General features: G+C 51.1%; 2 protein-coding genes across 6 annotated transcripts in view; both read left to right on the top strand.

The window, feature by feature from the left end:
• On the top strand, positions 1-3,836 carry pla2g3 (phospholipase A2 group III). Of its 2 annotated transcripts, XM_029169218.3 has the most exons (7): positions 2-701; positions 1,088-1,220; positions 1,291-1,425; positions 1,503-1,837; positions 2,113-2,242; positions 2,337-2,447; positions 2,546-3,836. In XM_029169218.3, the coding sequence occupies exons 1-7, from the start codon at positions 188-190 to the stop codon at positions 2,760-2,762; spliced, it is 1,575 nt and encodes a 524-aa protein (XP_029025051.1). In that variant the 5' UTR covers positions 2-187; the 3' UTR covers positions 2,763-3,836. The 2 variants fall into 2 exon arrangements, with proteins under 2 accessions (XP_055369303.1, XP_029025051.1); XM_055513328.1 differs by lacking the exon at positions 1,291-1,425 and having other exon boundaries at positions 1-701.
• Positions 3,837-4,310: 474 nt separating this feature from the next.
• The window catches only part of ttc28 (tetratricopeptide repeat domain 28), a 30,135-nt gene continuing 14,371 nt past the window's right edge, over positions 4,311-20,074 (top strand). For 2 of the 4 annotated variants that reach the window (XM_029169155.3, XM_029169154.3), the window contains exons 1-5: positions 4,311-4,667; positions 6,727-7,056; positions 17,424-17,571; positions 17,681-17,953; positions 18,053-18,183. In XM_029169155.3, coding sequence (XP_029024988.1) covers positions 4,638-4,667; positions 6,727-7,056; positions 17,424-17,571; positions 17,681-17,953; positions 18,053-18,183 — 912 coding nt within the window. In that variant the 5' untranslated portion in view covers positions 4,311-4,637. Of the gene's footprint in view, positions 4,668-6,726; positions 7,057-12,617; positions 12,881-17,423; positions 17,572-17,680; positions 17,954-18,052; positions 18,184-20,074 lie in introns of those variants that run through there. The other 2 variants (XM_041073099.2, XM_029169156.3) reach the window with 1 other exon arrangement.

Here is a 20,074-nt window from a genome sequence, read left to right as displayed (position 1 = left end):
ATGCAGACAGAGATGTTTGAAAGCAGGGGCAGGTCACGTGATCCACGGGGCTGATACGGCTTTATTTCGGAACCATCCTCCTCCTGCTCCCATTTAAAGCCCACCTGGTTCCCATCGCTTCGCCCTGAGCTGTGCCACAATATTTGCGTTACATCCAGGGGCACCGTCGTCCTTCACTCGACGCGCCATGACGCACACCGCTCCGCTTCTCACTGTGGTTTTAGCGTCTGTCCTGGGCTACGCGTCTGCGGAAGCCTCGATCCGCTGCACCTGGACTCAAGCGTTGCCAAATGGCGAAGCGCACTACAGCTACTTGCGCCACGACTCTGCGTCTGTGCGCCTGTACCACAGCGCGTGGTCCGAGGAGCGCGCCCTGCTCGGATGCTCCTGGAGCGATGACGCAGCAGTCGTCCGCGACTACGTCTCTCTGTGCCGGGAACGCACGCAGGACTTCTCCGATCAGCCTGACGGGAGTTTTAATTTGGAGCCAAGGCACGTGGATCAGTGCGTTCCTCTGCCGTCTCCGGAGGTGTCCGGGCGCGAGGGGGGCGCAGGGAGCCGGCCGGCGAGGAGCGTGGACGCTCCTGCTACAGGTGAAGAGTCAGAGGTCAGGACCCGCCCGCGCGTGAAGCGCGCTTTCATCGTCCCTGGGACGCTGTGGTGCGGATCTGGAAACAAAGCGCCATCCTATGAAGACTTGGGTAGGTCTGCTGATGAAGTCAAAGGAACGATAACGTGTATGAAGAAGCTAAGATGATAAAAGTGGACCGATGGGAGACATAAACAGAGGTTTCATGATTCTGTTGCGTAGGTTTCACAGTACTTTATAGTTGGCATCATAATGTGGCAGCTTTTATTCTATTAGGTCTAAGCTGCCTACAAAACTCACCTCGTGCTAAATATAGTGAATTAAACCAACACAGTGTCTGAGCAGTGACGACGCCACTGAGCCTGTGTGAATTCAAGCAAATAGGTCAGCGTGAGCAACAGGAACAGACCGGGTCCAGTCGCCGCTGGCTCACATGTTTGTGCTGCCTTTTGTCTTTATTTAATCCATCTCCTCATCCGCCTGGAATCAAACCCGCAGGGGTCTTCGCCGACACGGACAGCTGCTGCCGGGAGCACGACCAGTGCAAGCACACCATCCTGTCCTTTCACTCCCAGTTCGGCGTGTTCAACACCAACATCTTCACCATGTCCCACTGCGAGTGCGACGGCAGGTACGTTGGCCGGCGGCCGGCCCCGCTGCCGGTGTGGGCGCTAACGCTAACGCTAACGCTGCCGTGGCAGGTTCCGCCGCTGCCTGACGGAGGCCGGCGACAGCATCGCCCACGCCGTGGGCTACACCTTCTTCAACCTGCTCAAGATGCACTGCTTCGAGTTCTCCCACCGCCTCCAGTGCACTCAGAGGAACTGGTTCGGCCTGTAAGCGCCGCGGCCAGGCCGCCATCCCATAATACACAATACGCCTGTGGCGTCACGCCGCGTTTGTTGTCTCGCAGGTGTAAGGAAAGCAAAATGGCCCTTTATGCCGAGGTTCATCCGCCCGCGCTGTTCGACTCCACCGGTCCCGCCAACGGCAGCGCCAACAGCACCGGCTCCGCCTTCAGCGCCACCACAGAGCACCCAACACCCTCAGACAGGCCTTTCTACCCAACCTCCGCCTCCACAGGCCCATCACCTCCACCCTCCGCCTCCATCACTACTGTTACCAACGCCACCACCTCCAGCATCCACAGCTCATCAGCGCCCACAGGACCAGGAAGTGAGCGAACGGACACCGCAGACGTCCTCTCACCCGCCAAACGTCTGACGGAGCAGGACTCGGACTCTGCAGGTATTTAGTGTCGCATCAGGAGGACATGACAGGTCACAGTGTAAAAGTCAGGATTCTTATTTGTTCTGAGCTTCCACAGGTCCAGTAGTCACACCACTCTGCCCTGCTTGAACTTTGCTGTTTAGTTTGGCAGATGGGGGTTTAAACAGGAGACAGGGCGTCAGGTTCAGGCTGGAAATAGCTGCCACTACTCACTGTTCTAATACTACTAGTACTACAAATACTATATGTGCTGCGTGGCTACTTCATGGGATCTGATGGATCCTCCTCCACAGCGCGGCCGTCGGCCTGTGGCGTCTACAAGGACCTGGATAAGTGCAGGAACAAGATCCCTCCAGGCGAGAGCAGATTTGGCCTGGACAACGCAGAAGCCAGGACGCTGTATCACTGCAACTGCACCAGCAGGTGGTTAGAAAACCTAGAAAACCTCCCACCTACAGAGTGACGTCTGGTGGCCTCCAGCAGACTCACACACTCTTTATTTTGTCCGTGCTTTCAGATTATTCCAGACCTTGTCTGAGCAGACGCGAGCGAGCAGCGTTCAGGCTCTGCTCCTGGGTCGCGTGTCTCACTCCTGCTTTTTGCTGCAGGACTGCGCAGCAGGCAACAGGTCAGTATCATCACCTACACGAGCACGTGGTGGGGGTTTAGTAGAGCCCAGATGTTGACACAGCTTCATAAACCTCTGCTTCCTCTGTCGCTGAACAGCTGCAGGGCGGTGCTGGTGAGAGCGGAGTTTCCGCTGATGGGGGTGGAGGATCAGCGCCACCTGCAGGCCGTCAGACTGCGGGTCGGGCCCAAACCCAGCAGAGCCAAGAGGAAAGGTCGCGCCGCGACGCTCCACAAGCTGTGTCTGAGGATGAGCAGGCGGAAAATGAAAACGGGAGCCGAAAACGGGATCGGAGACGGGAGGAAACCAGTCTGAGCCGGCGTGAGCTGGTCTGATGAGGCCCACGGTGATTACAGCAACGTTCAATACGGAGCTGAGCAATCAGTGTCCACAGTCACATGAATAAATGCAGACCGGCTTTCAGACCATTTCAGAAATAGGTTTGAAATCGCTATCCAACACTATTTAACCATTAAAACAGGTACGAGCCACTTACAATAGACTCCTACTTTAAACTCTCATTTTTCCTTTGGCTTATTTGGTTTATTCATTCATTACAGTCAAATAAAACAAAAGAACCTGAAATGAAATAACAGGAAACTGACAGTGACTTGTCATGTGGGTATTTGTTTTATTAGTGTTTATTTATTTAATGATGAACACTTTGGGCCTGTAGTGACATTTTAGTGTCCTACATTTATATAATGTACTGAACAAACAAGCAGATCTTTTGTTTGAAGGGACTGAGGTTAATGATGTGTTGGACTCACTGTTAAATTAGTCGCCCTCTGTTTCCAGGTCCTCCTGTTTCGACTCTTGTATCGTTACTGTTTGGCTGTAACGCAGTTAATCAACTAAAAGCTTCAGTCAGTAAACACAGTGTTAACCTGCAGTCGCATTTCCTCTGGTTGAGGTCCAGCACTTGTAAATATTTGTACCGTACTGGTTGTTGTAAATATGCTGTCATTTGCACAGGTTTGGAATGAAATTTGTTGGATTCCTCTCATTTCTCATATCCTAGTCCCACTGTGACCTAACCACAACACGGAAGGAGCTGCCTACAGGCCTTCGACAGATTAGTAAAAGCATTAAACACGATTGTGAGGCTTGAAGCATTCAAAAGACTCAATAAAGGAGAAACACAAGACCAAACCTTCCAGAACCTCTGGTTGAGGACACAAACTGGGAGCACAAAGGCTGAAGGAGGCAGGTCAAAGGTCACCATCCTAGTTGACAGCGTCAACCTTTAATATGTAAAAGTGTCTGAAATTATGAACTATTTATATGGAACGTCAAAAATGTTCAACCAAAAATGTCACCAACAATTATTTATTGTCACTTTTGTTGTTTGTTGCTTTTGGCAACTTCATAAAACGTTTAAAAACACAACTGTTGCAGTTTATTGCGGTATAAGCAGCGTTGCCAGATCTCGGCACAGAAACAAGCAAGTGTTGTATGAAAAACGAGTAAGGCAACATGCCTGTAAAGTCTGGACATAACTCATAACTGAACTTTTACTGAAACTCTGTGCTTTAGTTCCATTTTATTTACCTCGCTCTTCGCTGGAGTCTTACTTTTACCATATTTTAGATTATTTGGACCCTTATAAATCTTATAAACTAACGCCTCATGTATGGATTAATATATATTTGAAGCCATTATGTTAGGCAAATACTAAGTTAGCTTATTTTAATTCTCGTGTTACTTGGCATTTTGCCTCTTTCTCTCTTTAATAATTAAACGTCATTACCCTGAAAACAGATCAGCATCATCTCGCTGGACGCGGACGGGTCGCTGACACTGCGCGGACCTGGCAACCCTGCGACCCGGCGTCGTCCTGGGTGTCGGTCAGGTAACTCAACTCCGCTCTGATGTCATGAGTCGTAACTGAAGCCCCGCTGAAGCTGCAGCCGCGGAGCGGAGCGGAGCGGAGCGGACCGGATCCCCGCCTCTCGCCGGACTCAAATTCCGCTGCGGGGAGAAAAGCGTCTGTGGGAACATGGCGCATATTCCGCGGATCAACTTTGTCCAGGAGCGAGTCCGCACCGCTGCGTAGCGCACGAGCCTCCTCATGAGAAGTTCATCGGTCAGATTTCAGTTCGGTTCTGGCGCTGCGTCGTGTTGGACCGCGGCCGTTTCTCTTCCTCCGCGCTGCTCTGGGACCAAAGTTTGTCGCCGGATTTGGCAGAGATGGAAAAACAGCGCGGCAGAAAAGAAAAGGTAAGAAAGTGGAGGCTAATGTTGGATGCGGAGGTTTCGCGGATCTGCGGACGGAGAGGGGGCTCGTTTGCGCAAAAGTCTTTAACGTGTGCGCTCTCACATGACGAGCTGCGGGATTTATGTGGAGTTGACGCACGTCTGATTTGCGTCATGTGAGGCTGCGTTTAACGCGAGGTCAGACCTGAGTAAACGTCAGAGAAGTTATGAGGTTCAACCCCTCAGGCCTGAGTTTACATGGGTACTTTAACGCAACAAAGCTGCAAAGCGAACAATGAAAAAGTAACAAAGCCGCGGATGAACGTTTGTGGAGGAATAAATAAGCAGGGCCCACAGATGGTCTGCGGACGTTCAGCCTTTGAACGTAAACTAGACAGTAACTGTCTGTGTTAGAGAATATAATAGAAACACACAGACGCAGTGAAAGCTGCAGCTTCAGACCCTGAAGGCATCACGGAGCTGAAGAGCGACGTTCGGGATGAGGATGGAGGAAGCTAAAGCTTTGGGAGAAGCTTTAAATGCTCAACGTCCAGTTCAGACGAAGGTGGTCGGTCATAGTAGACAGTTTAATGATCTGCAGCATCAACGGGTCAGAACGTGAAGTAGTGACCAGCACCAGAACCAACGCCGGCGTGAAGTTATGGAGCCTCGGATCGTAACAATGTGACTTTGTGCTTTTGCAGCTGATACTTGCATCAGGATTTCCTTCCCCCCAGGTTTTTCCTGCTCCAGGTTCCGCCCGGGTCTCCATCTGACCCGGGCCCGGAGGGGGGGGGGGGGCGTGTGTGTGTTTGTGTGTCGTGTTCCTGTCGTTTCTCCATCTTGAACTTCCTGTGTAAACTCACTCGCCGTCACCTCAGACGTTGATGTCGGCACGTCGTACCTTTGAACACGACTCCAATTTTAGGCTGCACATTTTTCGCTGAGAGTGTGTTTTCACGCCCGAACATGGAGCAAACTGAGAAAAAAGGGGCTTTGTAGGAGTTAAAACAGGAATCCGGTCACGTGACTCACACTGAAGCCCAACGAGCGGACTCTTCTCGGTCCGACCCGGTTTCCCCCGTCTCTGTGGCCTCGGGCAGTAAGAGGTGAAGCCTGGGAAGCGTCCACTTGCATTCGTGCTGCATGGTCCTGTTGATCCTCCATCGTGGCAGAAACAGCAGCTTCTCCGGATGCATGAAGGTAATTAAAGGGGAGCTGCGTCTATTTTTAGGCTCCGTGGCTCATGTGCTGGTGAACTACCACCCAGCCCCACACGCGTTACTTACATCACACCGGACTGGAACTGTTCCAGGTGAGGCTGGACGGAGCGGTACCAAGTGACCAGAACCGATTACAGAAAGTTGGATCAGTATTGGATCAGTAATCGCTCTCCACTCCTGAAACCAATCCATGAGCTCAGTAAATTGAAGCCGGCCTGCTGTGATCGAGTCCCTCTCGTCTCCCGACCCAGCTGATCTCCACACAGCTCTGCCCGCTGTCTAGCTCGGACACCATGAAACTAGGAAACAGCATTAAATCTTCCTGAATACAGTGAGCGAAGGCAACTCAGGCAAGTTTGTGTTTTATGCTGTTTATTTGCTTCAGATATGGGTGATATTGCCCCTTTTCATCATGTTTGTCACCAACCGTCCTGGTGTTTCTGCTTTGAAGGACCCGTCGCCATCTCTGAGTGACTTTATGAATTTTTCAAAGAGTTTGCAGTGTGCCTATGTGAGCATTGAGCGGCGAACGGGGAGCTGAAGGAGATAATGGAGGCCTTGGTGTAAGCGCTGCTACAAATTTGGAAACACCAGATTTGGAGGAAGCAGCCTTTTACAAAGAACCAACCTCTGTGACAGCAGCTGACTGGGCCCAGGCTCCGTCTTTCCTCTTTATTCTGCTCGTCGGTCCAAAGAATTCCGCTGCTAGAACCCATCAGAGCAGCCTCTTCTTGTATAGACGGACGGAACCAACGGGGACCGTTTCAGAACCTATGTGGATGTAGACCGTTTCAGTGGACCCTCATTTGTGAAGCTGAAGCCAATCGCTGACCCGTCGTCTCCTCTGTTCTGCTCCTCAGTTCTCCCTGTTTGGTTCTCGCGCCAGCAGCAGGGCCACCGGCGCTCCTTCATCCTCCTCCTCGTCCCCCGTGGTGCCCCCTCGGCCGGACCGAGCCTGCGGCGGCCTGAGCAAAGCCGAGTTCCTGGAGTGCGTGCGGCGCAGTAACCAGGCCTGCCAGCAGGGGGAGTATGCGCTGGCCGTGCGCCTGTACAGCGAGGCCCTGACCGCGGACCCCCAGAACTGCATCCTGTACAGCAACCGCTCCGCAGCCTATCTCAGACTGGGCCAGTACAACACGGCGCTGGACGACGCCATCAAAGCTCGACTCATCAACCCCAAGTGGCCCAAGGTAAGAGGTCCAACGCGACTTCATTTTGGGTTTGGGTCTAGGTTTAAATCACTGTATGATTCTTGGCCTTTTCCTTCCACCTGTCGCTGACCGCCCGTTTCAGAGGCCGTCTCTCCTTTTGCTCATCCCTCCATGGCTTGTTTTGCTCTTTTTGATTGTTCGCGGTGCTCGGCAGCTGAACGCAGGCCTGTTATTTCCACGCCGCCGTCCACATGTGGTGCTGCGTAGCGTCGTTTCATGTTTTTATGGTGGGAGAAGCTGGACAGAGTGCGCGAGGAGTCAGAGGCCAAACAAGCGCCATCTGTTAACTCCACCAAGAGCCTCGACTCGTATGAAATCTGAAGTACGAGCAGCACTTCCTTTCTGCACCTGCAGCTTGTGAAGGAAGGCGCGCGTGCGTCCTGGGCGCGTTTGGCCTGTTTTCGCAGATCGCGGCCCGGTCGAAGCGCTCCCGTGCGACAGCCACAAGGAGGAGCGGCTGGAAAGGCCTGCGGCGGCTGCGTCCGGGCCCTGCAGCATGGCCGGCTGCCAGCTTCCTCTCTCCCGGAGAGAGAGAGAATGGACGGAAGCGGCGCCTGGGTGTGTGCGGCGGAGCTCCGCGCGGCTGCGGTTCTGTCCTGAGTTTAGCGCTTAAAGACAACAACGGGAGCAGAGTTCCTGCGCGTGAGCGTGTTGTGTAGCTGTGGGACAGAGTCAGGACTAATGAACTGCCGATGAGACGGATGTTTATTCTGCTCCACTTCTCCCTTTCTCCTCCTTTGCTTCTCAGCTGCCCGTCAGACTGCTTCAGAATCACTAAGCGCAGCCTGTTGATGTTTCCTATTTGTGTCTTTGTCATTGAAATGAAGTCACATCACCGCAGCCAAAGCCTTTGGCTGCCTTTCTGCGGCTCCCTCACTTTTTCTTTAAATGTTCACTCAGCTGTTGGTTTGTAAACAACGTGGTCTCTTTTACTGACACTGAATGGCTCCACATCGTGACACGGTCAAACACTCACCGGTTCTGAAGTGGAACCTCAGACTCATCCAGGCCGACCTGTCAGAACCGCTGGTTCTGTGATTTCAGGCAAATCCACACAAACGTGGACAGTTTGGTTCATACATCACTGTTTTCATGTTTTCCTGCACTGTCACTTCCTGTCGGTCGCCGTGTTTGTTTTTGAGGGGAAGACATCTTAGTGGATGCGACTGTTCCCCCCCTGAATGTTGTGCCTGCAGGCTGTCGCAGGTGACTGGTGAGCGCCGAGTGGACCCGGCTCTGTTCTGAAGCCAAGCAGATGGCGGCCAGCTCCGCCTATTTGCACAGAAGGCAGCGCTCAGGCTCCCCTGTCATTAGGAAACTGCTCTGCAACCACACCACTGCAAAAACATGCTGTGTTCAGAACCCGGGGCCTAAAGTGGGCCCATTTGGGAAGGAGGTTCTGTTACAGAGTAAAGCAGCTCCGTCCTCACTGGCCTCGACTCAACATCCCAGTGACTGTAATTCTGTTTATTGTACGTTATCATAATTGCAATGCTTCATTTTTTGTGATGAGCCCAGGAGACACAGAACTGTCAGGCCTGATCTTCTGATCTTCTAGCATTCAGAGTGGAACACAGAGTTTAGGGAATTGATTGTGTCCTGTCTGTAAGAATGGAGAAAACCTGCAGGAAAAAGCTGTCATAAAAGCGAGTCGTCCGAACCGTCGGGTTGCAGCCACTAGAGGGCAGCACTGACATGATGGAACCCGGCCCATGCGTCACCATTCCTGGTTGCATCTTTTCTGTGGCCCGTCCTGGCCCTTGTTCTACAGATGTGGTGATGTTGGCGTGCTGTAACGGAGAGTCGTGATCTTGTTGCTCGAAGCATGTGAGGCGTCTGCTCACCTGACAACAAACAGTTGTAGGAGGAGAGAGGAGGGAAACCGAACGCCTCCGTTGCTTAGACACAGATCCCACTGTGTAAAGGCCAGATCAACTTAGATCTGCTTCAGCTGAACCTACTGGGTTAAAAGGTGGCTGCAGAGCGTTTGCATGTGATGGGTTCGATTTAGTAAGTTAAAGCTCGTCTCCGTCGGCTCTTACTTTGAGAACCAGAGACGAATCAATAAAAACCCCCTCATTTCTAAAATCAATCAACGTGTAAAAGCTCTCCTCACCATCAAACCAAACTCAATTAGAGGCTCTTCTGCTTGACAGCCTCCCGCTGACTGTCCAGAGAGAGAACGTTCCTCACACGACAGCGTTCTCTATCAGATAGGCATCTTCACGTTTAACTCTTGAAAAGCATCCAATAATAAGCAACCAGATACTCAGCTTCCACACATTCAGAGGCGAGATCCATCTCCGTGTGATGTCGGCTGACTAAATTTGACCTTCACGCCGGTCAGGAGCAAAGCTGAACACTAGAGACGTTAATACACCCCATAATAATACAGTTAATATGACCTCGCCACCAGGTATAAATGTACCAAATTAGTTGGGCATGTGTGTGTCTTCCTGCCGGCGCACAGGATCGATACAACCCCACAGTGGCCCACAAACACACAGAACAACGGCGCTGGTGTGAGGAGGAGCTGGAGCGTCTGTCTCAGCAGGTCCTGCTTCACACGGAGCCTGTTTCAGGTGATCACTGTGCGCCACAGTACCTGCGTCACATGCATGGACTGAACCGTCCATATGTTTTTCGGAGGTGGGATCCTGACCAATAATGAATGAGAGCTGAGCATCCCTGAACACTCCTTCAGAACAGTGTGTGAGTGCGCTGGATGCTGCGACCTCAGGGTTTTTTCCCTCTGTAGTCTGATCAGTGTTCGTCTGCTCAATCAATACGTGCACACAGATAAGCACAACACCAACACACAGCTGCTCGCGCCCGATAACCAAACGGGCTCAGTCTCATTTGATTAGCCCCTGTGTTGACCCCGGGTGTGACCCCCTCCTCCAGCAGCAACACGGTGACCTCTGACCTCTTGATGCGCTCTGGTGTGATTTATTGACCTGTGTGTGTGTGTGTCTAAGGTTACTGTTTAACTCGATTTGATTCTTGGCCCTTCTTCTTCCTGATGGTTCTGAATGTGGCCCTTCTCTGCAGTTGGTGCTTTTCCAACGAAGGGTCCAGGAACTTTGGCTTGACCAGCAGACAGCCACAGACAAGGTCAGCATCCAAATCGGGCTCAGAACCGCCCAGGCATGAGAAGCAGAACCCAGGGCCTCCGTAAACTGTGTGTGTGGTAGCAAAGACGAATAGTTTCATTTGTGGTCGCTGCCTGGAGGCCGCATGGACTGATGAGAATGCGAAGCTGCAAACTTCATCTCACTCGTGCTGGTTTTTAAACCCACAGTCGTTATCCTGTACTTTATATTGGGTTCAGGGCGCACCTTTGTCCAGTGTTTAGCTCGTGTCCTGCTCCTCTGTTCATGTCCAGCCGCTTCCTGGGCTACTTGGGATGTTGTGTATCTCAACATCTATGGGCTGGTCTGTTATCTATCATCATTTTCCTCCCTAATAATAATAAATAAAGGTCTTAATTACATTTAGCTAATGGACACACACACATTCATCGCTGCCAGTGTTTGTGTGTAGCAGCCGTGTTGTGGGATATGATTCATCAAGCTGATTCTGCAGACAGAGTGATGGGATGAACATACTGCCTTAAAGGTCAGGGGTCAGTGCGCTTCATGACATCATCACAGACATGATGCCAGGAATGCCACATCAAGAAACATAAGAAAGGTATCAGCTACAAAGCCAGCTGTTGTATTATTGACTTTAGAGGATTTAAGACCATTTATTTATGCAACGCGTCTCACGCTGTACGAACAGACTCGCTGCTGGACGGACCCGCGCTGTTCAGAACTGGGTTTCTTTTACACCAATATAAAGATTTTCTGTAGTGGTCAGTTTGCCTTTGATGTGTGTATCATCACAGCAGGAGCCCCTGATGTCCCTGAAGGCATTCACCACACACAGAGATCCAAGTCCGTCCAGTTTAGCTTTGTTCTGAGGCTTCGCTGCCGCGAGCAGGATGCAGACGGGTGGTGATCAGGCTCGTTCAGCCTCCCAGCCGCTCAGCCCTTCTTCTCTTCTTTGGTCGGGATGTGTGTTTGTTTAAGGCCTGATGATGAAAAGAGGACCAGAAGTGTCTGCCCGTGGAGGTCAGAGGTCCCTTTATGACATCACAAAGAGGAGAAATCCTCAATTGACTGGGTTCCATAAGAGGGAAATGTGAAAACAGTTACAGTGAACACAAGTGCCGTCATAATGATAAAACAGTGTGACAGGTCACAGCATGTTAATTATCTGGTGTCTCATACGTTCGACACTATGGTATCTTTAGTCTGGCCCAGACAGATGTATACAGATGTGTACACAACATGAACCGTCACACCTCCTGCCTCCACAGGTGTCCAGCCATATGGTTCCTTCTTTCTTTGCCATGAAGACATAAATAAATAAAGACATAAATAGTTTGATGTCATAAAGATATGCTCACACACATAAATGAAAGCCAAGAACTCATAAATATCTCGAACTCATCCAGACTTTTGGATGAAAAAAGCTACTGGCTGCGCTGTCGTTGGGTCACAAATTAACGTGGTCACAAGTTATGGAAAACCTGTGTTAGAATTAGCATCGCCATCCGGTCTCCTCGACGATGGACTGCTGTGAAGGGAACTTGGACAAGAGACAGTTTCATCAATACTAAACTGCTGCAAAACTCTTCCAGTCTGAGGCTAACGTCACTCTAATTGATTTGCAACTTTTTCGAATAAGACTTCTTGCAGCTGTACTGACCACAAACTCCATCCGCCTGTAATAGCAGAGATCGCCTCTAACTGCAAGGTTGCCGGTTCGATCCCCAAGCATGTCGACCTTGATCAGTGTGTGAATGTGAGAGTGGATGAGAAGCTGCTGTAAAGTGTGTTAGATCCCTGAAAGGGATAAATGCACTATATTTAAATGTTAATGAAGTATTAACATTTAATGACGTTCACCCCCAGTGTTTCGCTTCAGTTGTCAAAGTTATACCTACTACCTACTCAAGGTAAACATTAAGTTTACCTTAATTTCTGGTATTATCTTATGTCTGACTTAATCAGTAGCCAATCGCATAACTGCCTCCGCCCTGTTTGCTCTGATTGACAGACAAAGTCATTCTGCTGAAAAATGGCATTATGGAATGAATACGACACCAGGAAAAAGGGCATCATGCAATAAAAGCCGTCTTTGTAAAAACAACATTTTGAAATAAAAACTACTGGATTTAAATAAAAAGGCAGATGTAATCATTGGTATTATGATGAAAATAATCATGAAATACAATTGAATAATAATCAGATTTAACAGTTTGTATTTTAAGAAAATAAGAATAATTTGAAAATATTTGTAATTCATACTTTCACGGTAAGTTTATATATTTTCACATATACATATTTAGGAGTTTCCTACTAATTAGTCTTGTGCAGTAGTTAAAAAGAAAAGGGTGAGGAAGAGAACGGGAGAGAGAGAAGGGGGGAGAGAGGGGGGGAGGCTGCGCGCCGGTGTTGGGTTCCTCCTCCACTTCTCTCGGCGCAGTCGCGTCCTCCTCAGATCCGCCGGAGCCGTCGGAGCGGGCAGAGGATGCTCAGTGCGAGCCTGAGCCCGGAGGGACGGGACACCGACGCGTCACCGGAGGCTTCCAGCGTCCTCGCGCCGCGGTCGGACCGAGCTACCGGCCGGAACTCCCGCACCCGGTTGCGGCTCTGAGATGCGTCTTCCGCCGCGCGCGCGTCGCCCCACACCGGCTGCTTGATGCTGCACACATCAGCTGCACAATATGATGAAATGGCAGCCCCGGAAGAAGGTGAGTGGACCGGGTTCGGCCGCTCCGGACCAAAGTTGCGGCGGAACGTGGTCGGTCGGGATCAACGGGGCCATTAAAACGGCCGCGGAGCGCAGTCACGGACTCTTTCTCAGAGATAATCCGTTAATAGCCCGCGGTTCAGAAAGACGCTGCTGGGTGTGAGGGATTATTGGTGGATTACACAGCAGATGAAAAATTCAACAAGCTGCCTGAAGTCGCCTTAAGATGCTTGTTCAGAAAGTCAGCAGTTAGTGTGGGTGCCCCAGAGACTTCAATGGGATTTAAAGTAATCACAGGCTGCATCACCTGCCGCTGCTCAGGTGTGTTCATCCTCACACTGCAGGCTCCGCTGGGCTCTGCGCTGGTGGATCCATTCCGTGTGGGAAATATGAGACTTTGCTGCGTTTTGAGTTTTGCTATATGGGATGAGAGTATGCAATGAGAGTGGAATGCTGTGTTTTCTGTCATCGTCCCCCAGGAAACAGACAACGTCTGTTGTTGTTGTGTTGTATTCTAGTGTCTGTTGTTGTTGTGTGGTGTTGTAGTGTCTGTTGTTGTTGTGTTGTGTTCTAGTGTCTGTTGTTGTGTGGTGTTGTAGTGTCTGTTGTGTGTGGAGGACGGGTCGGTGCTGCATGCAGCTGTGGAGACGGCTGAGGTCTCTCCATCTCTTCTAGTGGAGTGGGACCAGGCCACACAGTCAGCTGCTGCAGCACTAATGGGAGATGATGCTACTTGTTTGGGTGTGTGCTAGTGTCCGCCTTTAATGAACTCATGAATGTCCTGAGACCTGGCATTTTTACACACAACCTGCAAGAGACTCTGGAGCACCTGAGGAGTGTGTGTGTAGTTCAGCTCGTACCGGCCTCACTCGCCTCTGTCAGCACTTGTTGCAAGGATGAATATCTCTGAGAGAATGGAGCTGCAGCCTTGGAATGCTTTTATTTTGAAACCCTCGAACTGAGCCGTGTGCCTCGGGGCTCTTATTTTCCAGCAGCCAGCGTGTTACACTTCTGGGCTCCAACCTGGTTTTTAGTCGCATACAGCTGCCATAAAATCTATATTGTCCTTCGGCTCAGCCCCATGAATGGAGGCGTGGGTACAGCGGGTGCAGCCTTTAGTCGGCAGGTGGGTGATTCCGCTGTCTCTGCGTGGCCTCAGCTACTGTGGATTTCAAACACCAGGCGTGAAACGCACATTACCACGTTACGCTCCGCGCCTCCTCCTCACGCAACAAACAGTACACTCGCATCCTGATTTATGGCTCTTCATCCCTCTATGACCCACATAGTCTAATATATGAGTGAACATGATGGATGCAAGTGTTTCTGCTGAAAGTGAGATCATATTAGCTGCTGCGGGCACAGCTACACTTATAAACTAGTTTATTAGCCTTATGAGGTTCCAGCTGAAGAGCTGTGTCACATTGATAAATGAGGGTTATGGCGTCACTCTGCAGCTCTCGCTCTCTCTCTCTCTCTCTGTTTCTGTTTGTCTGTTTCTGTCTCACTATAATCACCTCATTCATCCATAATCCAGGGGGCGAGATGCTCTGCAGGTTCCCAGACAGTCATGTGGGAGATGGTTCCAAAGCAACGGTTGCCTCATTCATTCTCAAAGTGGAGACCAGGTCTTGAGTGTCTTTGAGTTGTGATTATTGTGATGCAAACCGCAGCAGAGGAGGTGATGGAGGGAAAGGCTGATGGGACTGATGAAGTGAGGGAATCCTGGCAGTGTTACGTCTCAGTGCAGCGTGCAGCACAAAGTCATCAGTTAAACTGCAGAGCAGGAATCCAAATTCATTAGCCACAAAAAGAACATGCTTTTTTCTTGTTCTGGTGCATGAGCCTGGTTTGTTCGAGTCTGTTGCCTGGAGTCAGAGCAGACGAGGGACATTTGCTGTAAATAATTCAGATGAAACTACAGTGGAATTATGACCTATTCGCATGATATGGAGACAGGTTTCCAATAGCAGGCTCTGCTGCCGCTGCCTGTTGTGTTCACGGCTCTAGAGAGACAGACGCAGGCGCAAATGTCACATCGTCAGAAATGTTTCCAAGTGTGAGGATGACGGACTGAAGCCAAATACTGGGTCTGAGCTTGTTGCACGCTCACATACCTGCGTGGATGAAACTGTGAGATCGGATCAGAAGGTTCAACCTCTGGGGCTAACGAATGGATCAGCTGCTGTTTCCTTGGATGAGTCAAAATTAGGTTTATTTTACTAGATATAAAACCTGGTGAGTTGAAATCAGGTCAAGCCTTTGTTTGCAGTAGGAAACAGCAGAACTTCAACAGAAACAACACTGCAATTAGACATCCTTTCCACTAGCGTCTGTTGTATTCAGACCTAATAATCCTTTGGATTAGTCAGGCTGAATAAAAGAGTCGTCAATGGCTCAATTACACTGGAGCACTGCTGGGACATGAGCAAAAGCAAACAGGGAGCAGATCACAGATGCTCCTCCCGCTTCCCTGAGTGATCAGGCTGCGTTTGAAGGATGGAGAGCTTCTAATTAGCCTTGTAGACAGTCATTAGATGAGTGCGCTCGCCCTGATTCACCGAGCGGGAACCTCATCGGCGCCGCCTTCCCCGAGCAACAATCAGCGAGCGGTCTCCGCCTGCTCGCGCCTCTTCGCTCCCCAGATGATTGGACTCTAATTAAAACGCTGCAGACAGGAGGAGGAGGCGTCGCACTGCTTGGTGTCAGAGGTGTAGAATGAGCGGGGGAACAGAAACGAGGGGACACGCGGGTGGTCAGAACCAGATCACAAACTGCCATGAATATTCACGCAGGCGAGGAGTCCGAGGACCAGGACGAGAGCAGAGACTCATTTGCCTCTTTACGTATTGACTCAGTGTTTCGGAGGCCGCTTGTTCCCCCGCCTGCCTCCAGTTTTCTGCTGGCTCAGCGGTCCTCGCTCTCCGTCACGGTGCTTTACGAGCTGCCCGGTCTATCAGCAAAACCCGTTTGATGAACGGGCGTCTCGGGTTCCCAGACTGCGCGTCAGTGAACAGGTCCTCTGTCTTAAACGCAGCCCTTCTACTTCATCCCGGTAACAAGGTGCATTCAGATCATATCACCTGCTGTGGGAGAACTGGGGCACGGTCCGACTAGATGCAACACAAACGCTTTATGCTGATATGTAAAAGGAAGCCTTGATTTTAAATAGACGTCAGAGGAGGCGCCTTCCACCGCCCCCGTCCTCATCAGGTGACGCGGTGCTTTGTTGCGTCTGGGGGATCGGAGGCAGAACGCGTGATCTGCAGAGACATCCATCTCCATCACGTCCGGCTGATGTGATCCTTCCTCTCTCGCTCTCCCCCAACACTCGTGCCGCCATCTGTTCTCGATTCATGTGAGTTACGAGCACTAATTGAAGCATCTGTTCGTCCTGTGCATCCTTCGCTACGTCACATCAACACACAGCACAGGCCTGTGATCGTGCTCTGCAGCGCTCCGTGAACTCTGGTGTGGATGGACTTCACCTCTAGTACCAAAATAAAACCGAGAAACTGGCTGCACTTCTCCTTTTGGACACATTTCAATAGCAAGAACTTTGTCCCTTAGTTTGGTTTATGACCAGAAGCCTGGAAAACTAAGAGGGCATCAGCCTCAGCTGCTGATTAGCGAATGTCTGCAAACATTAATTACAGATCGCTAGCCCTTCGCTGCACCTGCTGCCTGGCAAGTCTCACCTCCGCACGCTGGTGAAATAACAAGCCGTTAAACCCAGAGAGGCAAAGCGGGTTTGTTTCTGCTGTCGCACACACACGCGTGATCTGATGAGAGATCAGACCTCAGGCTCGGACCGGTGAGGCCGTCTGGACTGGCTGCGTAGCCAGCCACAGCTAATGGGCTGGAGCTCCTCCAGACTCTTCCTGCTGTCACTTCCTGTGACTGTGGCTGAGGGAGAACCACACATGTACTTCCTGTGATCAGAACCACCTTCTGCTCATTCTGGCTGAAGCTGCTTCAACCAGAGGCCGAGCTAAAAGCAGAGGGAGGAGCGGGGCTAAGTGGCCCGGCCGGCTCCGGGGTCAGAGGTCATGGACCCTTGGCTAATATGGTGATGAGTGGACTGCCTCTCCTGAGGAAATAGACGGTTGGATAAGTGTTGTTAAACTGATTCAGTTTAAAAAACAGGCTTGAGCTACAGTTTACAGCTGTAAACCACTGGGATCCACGCGGAGCCTTTTCATTTAAAATCTAATCCACTTGATTCGATTTTATATTTCATTTCTATTCTTTGTGTGATGTTTGAGTCTGCTGGGATTTTAAAGTGCTCCTAAAATAGCCGTTATTGTGCTCTGGTGGCGTTTGGCCCGGCGTCGTCCAGCTGCGATTGCCTGTCATTTATCCCACTTTGTGTGCGGCGGGGGCGCGGCCGCGCCGTCACGTTCTGCGCCAGCAGCAGCTCGACACCGAGGGGATCGGTGCGATTCGATTAGCCGCGACCCCCCGCGGCTCCGCCGGTCGCCTTGATTAACAGCCCTTTTTTTCATATTCCTATTCATTCCTGCTGTTACACCTTCCCTCCGCAGGCCTACTTTCGTCAGGGCGTCGCCCTGCAGTTCTTGGGCCGCCACGCAGATGCTCTGGCGGCGTTCGCCTCCGGCCTGGCCCAGGACCCCAAGAGCCTGCAGCTGCTTGTGGGCATGGTGGAGGCGGCCATGAAGTCGTCCCTCAGAGGTAGGTAGCACGCCGGCCGCGCCCGCTGCCCATCCTCACGCCCTCAGCAGCGAAAGCGAGGAGAGGCCGGGAGTCTGATGTGTCTTCGGCGCCCCCGTTCTCTCCGCAGACACCCTTGAGCCGACCTACCAGCAGCTGCAGAGGATGAAGCTGGACAAAAGCCCGTTCGTGGTGGTGTCCGTGGTGGGGCAGGAGCTGCTGAGCCACGGCTTCCACGGCGCCTCCGTGGTGGTGCTGGAGGCGGGGCTGAAGATCGGCACGTGCTCGCTGAAGCTGCGCGGCTCCGTGTTCTCCGCCCTGAGCTCGGCCTACTGGTCTCTGGGCAACGCCGAGAAGAGCCTGGCCTACATGCAGCAGGACCTGGAGGTGACCAAGACCTTGGGTAGGAGCAGGACGAAGCAGGGGGTGGGGGTGGGGGGGGGGGGGGGGGGGGGGGTTAGGGGCCAAAGCGTTTCAGTCAGTGTCAATGTCTTGTCCACAGGCGACCAGTCGGGCGAATGCCGGGCTCACGGGAACCTGGGCTCCGCCCTCTTCTCCAAAGGCAGCTACAGAGAAGCTCTGGCCAATCACAGGCACCAGCTAGTGCTGGCCATGAAGCTGAAGGACAGAGAAGTACGTCTGTTGTGCAAATGTGCTCAATCGAGGTCCCCAGTCGAAGATCAAAGCTCGATTCACATTACCTGCAGTTTGATCAGCAGCCCCTCCACGCTCTCGCCCTGCGTGTCCTCACGTCCCTCTGTCTCGTCTCCCTTCGTTCTGTTTCTGAGCTGGTCTCCAGCAGTGCCACCTCCAATCTGCCTCTGCTCTTCGTTTGATTCTCAAGTGTTAGCGCCAGGAATCGTCTGTGTCTGCTCTCACACACACACACACACACACACACACACACACACACACACACACACTGTGTGATGGCAGGCTGAATATTGGGGCTTTAGCTTTTCTTTTTGACAGCAGCAAACACAGACACAAGCAACAGTGGCCCGGTGCAGACACTCTGTGATTGGGTTGTTTGTGTGTTCTAGAGGGAAATCAAACGCTCGACTGTACACACATTTATTAAACGTCCCTCCACGGACTCGGGCTTGGACACGTGTCAACTGGATTTTATGTGTTTACTCTCATCCCTTTTGGGGAATTGGGGTTTGAGTGGATGTGTGCTGTCGTGCTTTACTCTCACACACACACACACACACACACACACACACACACACACACACACACACACACACACACACACACACACACAGAAATGAAAAGAGCAGCTGACGTTAATTAGACTAAAGGTCCGTTTGGCTGTTTTCAGTTTCTACAATTAGGCCTCTAGTCTTGGTCCAGGTTGAGTCAGGCGAATATTTCAAGGCTTCATTTATAAGTTTTTCAGCATTTCACGAATTTCAACATACACACACACACACACTCTTGTGATCCAGAGTGGTTGGAACCACACACTGGCCTTTAGAAGGTCAGAGGTCGTCTCACTCTAAAACCTCCAGAAAGGGTGACACGTTTCCTTTAATGCATGAGTTTAAATAAATACAGCCATTGTCAGGATGCACATGATGCGGGTGTCACAGAAATGGTTCTGACTGAAAGTTTATCTTTTAATGCAGTATTTGACATTTATCATCTCTCTGCCTCAGATGGAGACGTCGAATGGAAACAAGCATCTTTAGTTAATGGTGTAATTAAATTTACACCACGGCTTAAAGCCGTTTCATGTCCTCATAAGCTGCATTTGAGGCAGATGCAGTCAATAACTAATTATGAGCTACTGGATACACTTGAAAACCAATGAAACCTCAGATGCAGCCCTGTCGTTTTTATTTCACTGACATATCTATTGGCCGTCATCCTTTGTTTTCAGCCTCTGACAGCTGAAAGCAGAGCATTAACAATTCACAGCCTCTGCTCCTCGTCTCCCGCAAACCTTTGAGTCCCGTCTCTGGCCTTGTGCGGTTGCTTTGAAAGGTCAAGCTCCTGTTTTTACGTTTAAGCGTCTGGATCACCTCATCCCCAACGTAACCAGTGCTAAGGTCCTTGTCACTGTAAAGGAAGCAGCGGGAGCCAGATGTTTGAATGCCGCCTCGCTGACCTGTGTGACGCCTGCTCAGCGTCAGGGTCTCGGGGGGTCATCACTCCCCTCTCTAATGAATGAGCCTTTACGAGACTCTGCGCTGAGCCTCGCCCCACGTCAGCTTCCTCCTCCGATTAGAGGCGGGAGTCGCGGCGGCGCGCCTCAGTGATGAGAAACCTTCCCACTCGTTTGTTAACTAATCCAGGGGTGATTGCTATCGATCGCTGGAGTCATGGGAAATATTCTGGAGGGCAACGAATTACCCAGAAAAATGAAGGCGGGATCTGGCATTCATCACTGTAGTAAAGATACACATGAGTACGAGTATATGCGCGTCAGTGTAGGTGCAGGTGCTGTTTGAGCTGTTTGTGCAAACGTCTTGTACATGTGCTGCAAGCTTAAATTATTAGTACTTGTGCTAAAATCAGA

Source organism: Betta splendens, chromosome 12 (assembly GCF_900634795.4).
Source record: "Betta splendens chromosome 12, fBetSpl5.4, whole genome shotgun sequence".
Classification (NCBI taxonomy): Eukaryota; Metazoa; Chordata; class Actinopteri; order Anabantiformes; family Osphronemidae; genus Betta; species Betta splendens.
This window is presented reverse-complemented; position numbering and strand designations above follow the sequence as displayed.

Bases quoted from the DNA above. Each gene is read 5' to 3' on its own strand.
- pla2g3 (XM_029169218.3), top strand. From the start codon at position 188: ATGACGCACACCGCTCCGCTTCTCACTGTGGTTTTAGCGTCTGTCCTG. The intron at 1,426-1,502 runs GTAAGCGCCGCG...GTTGTCTCGCAG, and splicing joins CAGAGGAACTGGTTCGGCCT to GTGTAAGGAAAGCAAAATGG. The intron at 2,448-2,545 runs GTCAGTATCATC...GTCGCTGAACAG, and splicing joins GACTGCGCAGCAGGCAACAG to CTGCAGGGCGGTGCTGGTGA.